The sequence below is a fragment of the Loxodonta africana genome, chromosome 19 (assembly GCF_030014295.1).
Source record: "Loxodonta africana isolate mLoxAfr1 chromosome 19, mLoxAfr1.hap2, whole genome shotgun sequence".
In the NCBI taxonomy this organism is placed as follows: domain Eukaryota; kingdom Metazoa; phylum Chordata; class Mammalia; order Proboscidea; family Elephantidae; genus Loxodonta; species Loxodonta africana.
Genome location: NC_087360.1, coordinates 52,133,905 through 52,143,073, shown reverse-complemented (window position 1 = coordinate 52,143,073; position 9,169 = coordinate 52,133,905). Strand labels below are relative to the sequence as shown.

General features: G+C 52.1%; 1 protein-coding gene across 2 annotated transcripts; it reads right to left on the bottom strand.

Annotated features, from left to right (window-relative positions):
* Positions 1 to 284: 284 nt before the first annotated feature.
* Positions 285 to 8,675, bottom strand: EGR3 (early growth response 3). Of its 2 annotated transcripts, XM_064272697.1 has the most exons (3): positions 8,241 to 8,354; positions 7,770 to 7,822; positions 285 to 6,952 (listed from the first exon to the last, which is right to left on the bottom strand). In XM_064272697.1, exons 2-3 carry the CDS (start codon positions 7,807 to 7,809, stop codon positions 5,943 to 5,945), a joined length of 1,050 nt encoding a protein of 349 aa, XP_064128767.1. In that variant the 5' UTR covers positions 7,810 to 7,822; positions 8,241 to 8,354; the 3' UTR covers positions 285 to 5,942. The 2 variants fall into 2 exon arrangements, with proteins under 2 accessions (XP_064128767.1, XP_064128766.1); XM_064272696.1 differs by lacking the exon at positions 7,770 to 7,822 and having other exon boundaries at positions 8,241 to 8,675.
* Between the last annotated feature and the right edge of the window lie 494 nt (positions 8,676 to 9,169).

The following is a 9,169-nucleotide window of genomic DNA, read 5'->3' as shown; positions in this document are numbered from 1 at the left end:
CTCTTTTTTGTATCTTTGCGGCCATGCACTGTTTGCATTAGTTCTTTAATGAAATTACTCAGAAACTTTTCTTCTAGTCATCTGCATGCCAGCCAGAGGGGAATAAACAGTGTTTCCACACCTGGGTCAGTGGACAGAGGAATACTGTACCCCTTGTGGTCAGAAGGGTTGGTGGCAGGGATTCTAAAGCCGATAAAGAACCAGCAATGTTGAGGTTGGGGAATGAGGATCCCAGGCAGAGTCAGGGCCTGGCCCCTTCCTGCCTGAGCATGGACAAGAAACCATTTGCATACAGAGTCTTTATTGCAAATTTGAGGAAAGCCTCATCACACTACCCCAGGCCCTGACCCACCCCTCTCATTGTTGTTGTTGTTAGGTACCACACAGTCGATCCAACTCATGGCCACCCCATGTGACAGAATAGAACTGCCCGATAGTGTTGTCTAGGCTGTAATCTTCACGGGAGCAGATCACCCAGGTCCTTCTCCTTCAGAGCCGCTGGGTGAGTTTGAACTACCGATCTTTCGGCTAGTAGTCAAGCGCTTACCCATCGTGCCACCAGGGCTCCTTTATTCTTGCATAGGGCTGTGGAAGCGACCAATTGTTGCCAATATTAGAGATGGGCATGTGGGAACCTTTAAGCCAAATTCGTGGTGAAGCTTCAAGGTTTAGTGAGCTAGGATGCTGAGAGAAGCCGTGACTTTGAGAGGGGACCAGGAGTGCTCCTGGCCTCTGTGGACGACTGATTGCTGAGTGATTGTGTCCTCAAGGCTGTTCCAGGGACTGGTCTGACCAAAGGGCTCCGAGATTCACTCTGTTCTTTCCCTTTCTGGAGACCTCTTTCCTGTTCATACAATGAGTGGGTTTTCTGAAAACCACCACTTGGGATCAGGTATGGATTTACCCAGTACGCAAGGTATGCGCGGGCTTACTTGTACTTACTTACTAACCTGTAGTACACAAATTTCACCTGTTTTTCACCACATCTTTGATCCACGGGAAATTGTGCACTTTTGTACCTTCAATATACCACACCCTGACTTGGGGTGGTGGTGGTGGTGGTGTGTGCGTGTTAGGCATCCTTTCATTCATTCCTCAAACACCTCAGGGGTTACTTGGAAGGAGTTAAGCCTCTATATCTTCCACACTTTTATGGCTGATTGTGCTCCAGGGTCTCTTCCTTCTGAAGCATCCATTGATTCCTTCTCATGATAGCCCCATCCAGGCCTTTCTTCCACCATTTTTCTATTTCATCAGTAAGTTTCAGGGTTAAGCTCCTCCTCCCAATATTTACAAAACCCAGGCAAGTTGGGTTGCTGGTGTGATGCTATCTGGACAGCTTTATCTAGCTACAAAGTGTGAATCAGTGATTACTCCACACAGGGCTGGTGCCAGCCAGGCGGGTTGCCATCTTGCCAAGTAACCCAGTGGTCGAACCAGGTTGAGTTGAGTAATATCCACCAATGGGAAGTGAGTTTGTTAATCGTGCAGCATAGTACCCTGTTGACTAAAGTGTAACCCCAAACGCCTGGTTTAATTGGAGAAGGTGCAGGTGGTGCTGGATGCTAACTATGAAGACACCCAGTGACACCATCTTCCTCTGATAATATTCACTTGAAAAATACATAAAAATCTGGAAGGAAGCATCTAGCTTACCAAAGAGATAGATTATATATTCAATCATTAGGACTTTCTAGCGATATGGGATTCCCTTTGTTAAGAAAGATACCTTGTGACTATAAATAAAGCAGCAGTTTGGAATTTTAAAAGTGTTGTGAAGTGAGGGAAGGAAATTCAAGATGGCAACCAATGACCTAGACTTGTGTGCGAGACTTGTGTAGTTGCGAAAAATTAAAATTCCACACTGCATTCTCTTTGCTCATCTCTCATTTCAAAAATATTCTGTTCTAAGGCCACAGCCCACCCCTTCCACCCAAGTCTGGCCTCAACTTCTTGGTAATTACAGCCATCCAGAAATACTACCTACATTTTTCACTGTGATGGGCCTGGATTGAGGCAAGCAAAAACAGTTTTTGACCAGGGATGCTACACTTCATTTCTGTTGCCTTATGCCTGGCTTGGCTGGCACCTTAGAGAACAAGACAATCTCCGCCAGTCACGATCTGGTGGAACATTGACATAGTTCGGCATCATGCACCAAGCCCCTAATCTTTGGTGGGGCAGATAATACGTAAAAATGCGCAGCAGACAAGCCCAAGTGAGTTTTTAGAGGGCAAGCAGGAAGTAAGGGAGGGAGGGAGGACTAACTTGTCCAGAAGGCTGCCCCAGAACAAGCCTTACAGGGAAAAAGGATTCTGAAGATTATGAGGAGTAAGGTGAGGGGAGCAGGTTGGAGCTGTGGACACAAGGAGGAAGTGGAGGGAATGTATTTCTTCTAGAGAAATAGAGAAAACTCTAAGGCTGGCAAACAAACTCAGTTAAGAAGGGGAAGGTTTTTGGGGAAGGAAGCTCATAGGGTAGGAGAAGCATTGCTTTTATAAGAGATGACAGTCATAAGATGGAAGGGTTGATGCTACATAAAACATTCCTCCATATGTCCTCCAAATCCCAAATGTTCTTTCTTCCCTTAAAAACATCTAATCCCTGGACAGTTCATAAGAGTGATTTTTTTTTGCGGGGGGGGGGGGGGGCAGTGCCACCTTCACCAAGCAGCTACAAATAAGCCTGGGAAATCCTAAGTGGGATTGAAGATGCAGAACTTTAAAACCTGATTTTTCCCAATTATCTCTGACCACAAAAGAGCTTTTTCTCTCTCCAATGAGCTTGCCAACCCTGAAGAACCCCTCTCAAGTCTCCACCTGTTTTTCAGGCTTCAAAAGCTTTAGCAAGAGAACTACTCAGTGTGGCCATAGGGACCCTCCAGGGTCCTGTTCTGGTGCTTTCTATGACCATCAGAGCAATTGTTCATAAACCAAGAGATTCCCCTTCCTTCTACCCCCAAACCCATTGGAAACCAGAGAGAAGGGTTCTAGAAGATTCCAATTACCAGTCCTGACTCCCGTCAATTTTTATCTAGTCTTTTGAGGCTCCCAGAAGGATGCAGGGGAAACCTATTCTCCTAGAAGCACATGACACACTCAAAACTGGATTTGTAAACATCAGAACCTGCACAAAATTCTGACCAACTTCCAATAACACCAAGTTCCACATTTCTACTTTGAGAGTTTTCAGAACAAGAAGGGCAAAATCAGGCATAAGACCCTCTCAAACAAACCAACAGCCAAAAGCAAAACAAGACAAAACAACAGGCCAAATCAAAACTTTATGCTAGGACAACAAGAAATAAAATAAGGAGATTTATAGGCCAGCTGATTGTCAGCAAACACAATATATTTACTGTATTAGCATTTGCTCACAGTGCAAATGGTACAACATTACACCATTTCAATATTTCAGTTTTTAAAAATGCTGTTTTCATTAACTATATTATATTGGCATAACAATGTGACAAAGGAGCAAATGAAATGTTGGTGAAGAATTTCACCTTTTCACAATATCAAGCATATTTTTTTTAACCTTAGTATAAGGTACTATAAATCCAAGAAATAAAAACATCCACAAAATATATTACATCTGGTTTGTCTTTTTCTAAGTACTCAACTTTATACAAAAGTCTTTCAAAAAATATCATTCCCCGTAGGTTTTCCTGTTTAAAACCTGATTTTTTTCTCTCAGTTCACATAAGTTAGAGTGCATTTTCTCTTGTTGTTTTTTAAAACATGCAGACATATAAAAAATCTGGATAGCACAACCTTTTGGCAACAAAGTTATTTTTCTCTTAGTTTAGCTTAAACGTCTGAGAACAGTTTTATTAAAACAAAGGAAAACTCAGAGCTATCATGCAGTGACATGCATATACCAGAAGGAGCAAGGAAAAAATATTAAAGGGTATCTGATTCCTCCTTCCAGCTTTGAAGTGACCAAAATTTTTGTTTTTAATAATCATCACATTATAAAAAGTATTCAGCAAAATACTGTCTCTGCAAAGAAAGGTTTTACCCTTCAGCTGAAAAAATATGGGCCCTCCTGGCAAACTTCATCTCCTTCTCTCGCCTACAAAAAGTCCAAGTACCTGGAAATTCACAACCCCCTACTCTTTGATTTTTTTTTTTTTGCTTTCACTAGAGTCCTTTTAGTATTATTTAATCCACCACCAAAAAAAAAAAAAAGTTTTTTTTCCTTTAAAAAAAAAAAGTGGGTAACGCATAAAGTGACTTCAAAAACAGACATTCTGTAAACTCCAGACCTTTGTTCCTTCTCTCTGGGCAGCTTACTGACCACAGGAGAAATGACACTAATAGGGAACAGTACATTCAGTCAAGACTGTGCTGGAAGCTGTGTCAAAGAGCAATCTTCCCTACTACTCCACTTTAAAAGAACCACCCCTGTACCAAGAAGGGCTGGAGAGGACAGCTGGGGAGGAGTGGGTGCCTGAGAAGAGGTGAGGTAGGGCGGGGAGAAGGTGAGACTGGGATATGGAAAAGCTATGCCTCATTCATCAACATAGATTAATGCAAAAATCCCCATATTTCTGAAGAAAATTTGGATATATATATGTATATGCATATATATATACACACATACTCACATAGATATAATCTAATCATTTAAAATTTTCATAAAAAATAAATCACTTAAAGCTGTATATGCCTACAAATTCTCTTCATTCCGGTGCACTGCACTAGAAAACCAAGTACCTTAGAGATCTGATTTTGTTGGGAATACATATTATGTGTGTATGTGTCATATATATGCATATATACACACACATATACATACACACACGCACACATACACACCATATGTATATTTAAGTTCTGTCTGACAAATGGCAAAAACAGAGCCAGCTTTCCCATCAACGGTGGGAAGGAGAAATGGGTATGTGAGTGAGAAGAAACAAAAAGACGGTGAAATGGGGGAGGCTGGTTGAGGCCTGCCTTTCTGGGAAAAATTTAGAAAGAGATGGAAGAAGGTTGAAAGGGGAGAAGGGAGAAAAAGGGAAAGGTAGAGGGCAAACTCTGAGGAATTACATTTTTTAAAAGGCAGGCTCAGTGATGGCTGCTCCTTCTCCCGGAAGATCAAACTGCCCTGAGGCCCAAGAGGGAAGCGCTCGGAAAAGAGAAGGGTTCTGAGCCGCCAAGCCAGAAGCGGCGGCAGCAGCGGCACCGCGGCGGCAGCATCCGAGGCATTTCTGTAAGAAACATTAATTCCGAGCAGATGGAAGACCATCCCGTCCAGCCACGTGCAGGCGCCCAGCCTGGGACAGACCCCAGCGGCTTGGGGACCCAATGTGGGGAAGAGTTTGGGGTGGACACAGGCCAGTTCAGCTCAAGAGTCTCACGCGAGCGCGCGCGGTCACGGACACGCACACACACACACACACACACACACATATACACACGCGAGCACGCACACACTCGCGCGCAACCCCGCACGCAGACGCGCGTGCGTGCGGCAGGCAGCAAGCCCTGCCTGCGCTTTGGTGCGCTCCTTACCCCCTCCCCTCTTCTGGTCTTCGAGGGGGAACAGAGGGAGACTAGGGGGAACAGTGGGGTGCTAGAGTCCGGCGAGAGTTGACCGGCCCCGCCCTCAGTTCCCCTCAGGTCCTTGGCGCGGCCCAGCGGCCCCTGGATCAAGGCGATCCGAACTGAACAAAGCAGGCTAGACGCCACCTTCCCGCCCCCACGCCTTGGCTAAGGGGGGCAGCGAGGGGAAGGCGCCTCTTGCTCTGGCCCCCACCGTTGGCCGATGTGAAAGGGTGGGAACCGGGGGAGGGGGCATCGAAAGGGTGCAAGGAACCGCACGTCCATGGAGAGGCCAGGGCGCGGCCCCTACGCCTCCGTGGCCGGCTTTCCCGCTGCTGTCAGGCTAGCAGCCGGGAGGCACTGGAGGGAAAAAGTGGGGATCTGGGGGCTCAAGCCTCAGGCGCAGGTGGTGACCACGGGGGCCAGGGACACGGGGGGCGCCGAAGACGCAGAGGGCGCACCTCCCTTCTCTGCCTTCTTCTCCTTTTGCTTGAGGTGGATCTTGGCGTGACGTTTGCGCTCGTCGCTACGCGCAAACTTGCGCCCACAGAATTCGCAGGCAAAGGGCTTCTCACCCGTATGCGTGCGGATGTGAGTGGTGAGGTGGTCGCTTCGGCTGAAGCTCCGCATGCAGATCCGGCATTGAAACGGCTTGTGGCCCGTGTGGATGCGCAGGTGCCGGGTCAGCTCGTCCGAGCGGCTGAAACGGCGGTCACAACCCTCTGCTGGGCACGCGTGGGGCCGCTCGTGGAGCGGGGTTTTGCTAGGCCGGTTAGGGTACTTGCGGGGTCTGATGGGTTTGAGCGTGAGCGGTGGCTGGGGCAGGCTGCCGAAACCCGGGTGGATCTGCTTGTCTTTGAAGGCCTTGATGGTCTCCAAGGGGGTAATAGGGGGCGGGTTGACCCGGATGGGGTCCATGCCCTGGAAGGGCTTATGCTCCGGAATGGAGCCCATGTCGTTGGGGTGGTGGTACAGGTTGTAGTCAGGAATCATTGGGAAAAGGTTGCTGTCCAAGGCCGGTTTGGCCGATTGGTAATCCTGGGGGGAATAGGCGAGCCCGGGATTGCCCTGGGGGTCGTGGAAAGACACGGGCTCTGAGTAGAGATCGCTGCAGTTGGAATAGGGGGGCAGCGCCGGATACATGGCCTCCACGTCGCCCTGCGGTGGCTGCACCATGCTGGCCGTAGACGTCTGCGTGCTTAGCGCCCCTGAGGCCGGGGGCACCCCCAAGATGCCGGCGCTCATGAGGCTAATGATGTTGTCCTGGCACCAGTTAGAAGGGGAGTCGAAGGCGAACTTTCCCAAGTAGGTCACGGTCTTGTTGCCGGGGGCTGGCTGAAAGGAGCCCGAGTAAGAGAGTTCCGGGTTGGGCTTCTCGTTGGGCAGACCGATGTCCATCACATTCTCTGCGGAGAGCGGGGGGAAAGAGGGGAGGGGTGAGTGAAGCCGAGCCGGCTCGGGGCCGGAGCGCCCAGGTCCTTGCCCAGGTGCCGAGGGTGCGGCGGGGTGGAGTGCGAAGCGCACGGGGTAGGAAGAACGCTGCGCCGGGCGCAAAGCGGGCGGTGCCTCGCTCCCGGGTGCAACCTGGATACAGCAAAATACTACGGATCGGGGTGTGGAGTGGCTGCGGCACACACACCGCCGCAAAAGCCGCGCACACACTCACGTACCACACACACGAACACACGCGCGCGCGCGCGCGCGCGAGTAGCATTGTTGTTCTTCCCGAGGTGGGGCGGGCAGGTAGCTTCAGCTACAGGTAGTTTCAGACCCGGAGCGTGCCGGGCTCTCTGACTCTCCCTCACACAACTCGGCCGCTTCCCCGGCCCTGGCGGCTCCGGGACACCGCGCCTTTTCCCGCCCCGCCGAAGCCCCCTAAGAGCGCTGCACCGGGTCGGCGACCCAGAGCGCCCTGACGCTTTGTCTTCCGCGCGTAGAAGGGTGCCGCCCGTAAAAGGAGCTCTCCCGCCGCCTACCCCGGCCCCAGCCTCCTCCCGGCCTAAAGGAGCTGTTGGCTCTCGCGGGAGGGGGAAAGCCTAGACCCAGCTAGGGAGGATGTGGGGCGGCGGAAGACCGGCCGGTGTCTCCAAGGTGGCCACCTTTCCCGGGATCGCCCTCTCCCCCGTGACAGCCCCCCCCCGCGGGTGGGCCACCTCCCTCTCCCTGCCGTCCCCACACCCCTACGGCTTTGCAGAACGCCCTGGAAAGGCAGCGTCGCAGTACCTCTCCCACCGCGGGGACTCCACGCCGCACATGGCTCCATCCCGGGTGGGAGGCTGAGGGAGTAAGGGGAAGAGCGCGGGTGAAAAAGACGCTGGGCTCCTCCCGGGAAAGGGGGCGACAGCACCACGCCTTGCGTGCGGCCCGGCGATCAGGCCCCCTGCGTAGGGAGGGAGAACCCCAGAGCCACTCGCACCTACCTCCCTTCGGTCAGCGGCTGCCCCCACCGGGAGAACCGAAGCCTCTACCGTGGCGTCGTTAAGCGAGCCTTCCCGATCCGGGAGGGCGGGAGGAGTGGGTGGGAAAAGCAACTCGCCCCCCGGAAAATTCCCAGCGCGCCCCCCATCTCTCTGTGTATCCATCCATCTATCCATCCATCCATCGACCCATCCATCGCTAGCTCGTTTTCTCCTCCTCTTCCCTTCTCTCTCCGCTTCCTTCCTCGCAGCCTCACCGCCTTCCTGCCGCCCTTACCTGTAGCCATCTGATTGTAATGGGCCACCGAGTCGCTGCTGCCGGAGAAGAGATTGAGCGCGCTGGGGATCTCCTCGGGATACAGATTGTCAGGCAGTTGATTTAGCAAACTGCTCATGGTCACCGGCAGCTTCTCGGCGAGTTTGCCGGTCATAGCACTCCGGAGCTGCCGCCGCCGCCGCCACCGCTGCCGCTTGCTCCTAGCGCAGCTTCCAGGCAAGCGGCATCCGAGAGGCGATCCGTGGTGCAGGGGAAAAGCATGCGAGAGGAAAAGTTCGGAGGGAGGGGGGAAGGAAGAGGGGAAGGCGTGGGCCAGGGGAGGGGATCTCTTTGGGGGGGTGGGAGAGGGGGCAAAGGGGAGTAATCCTCGGTGGTATCCTCGGCTGGTGTCTGTCGTAAGAGGCTGGGTCGATTGGGGTTGGGGGTGTGTGTGCGGGGGTGGGGGTGGGGGGTGGGCTGGGGGGGATCTCGGTCCGCGGGGGTCGGATGCGGCCTCAGTATTGATCTCACAAACAGACACGCGCCCGCGGCCCCCCCCGTCCCCCGATCCGCCACCGCCGCTGCCGCCGCCGCCGCCGCCGCCTCCTCTGCCGCTGCTGCTGCCGCTGCTACCACCACCACCAGCCCTGCCGCTTCCTAGCAAGCTCACTGCTGCCCAAAAGCTCCCAGCCAGGGAACTCCACCAGCCTATTTATCTGAGCCCCGGGAAAGCTCCGTGACGTAGCTGCCCATATATGGACAGACAAAGCCCAGCCGAAGGGGCGCGACGTCACAATGGAAGCTCCTCACAATGGAACATTAGAAAGCAGGAAGCGGGCCGCAGCCAACGTGCGGCGCCCGCACCGCTCGGCGTTCTTAAAAAAAAAGAAAGAAATGGAAGAGAAGAAAGAAGGAAAATGCGAGGAAAGAGGAAAGAGGGATGCAGTTGA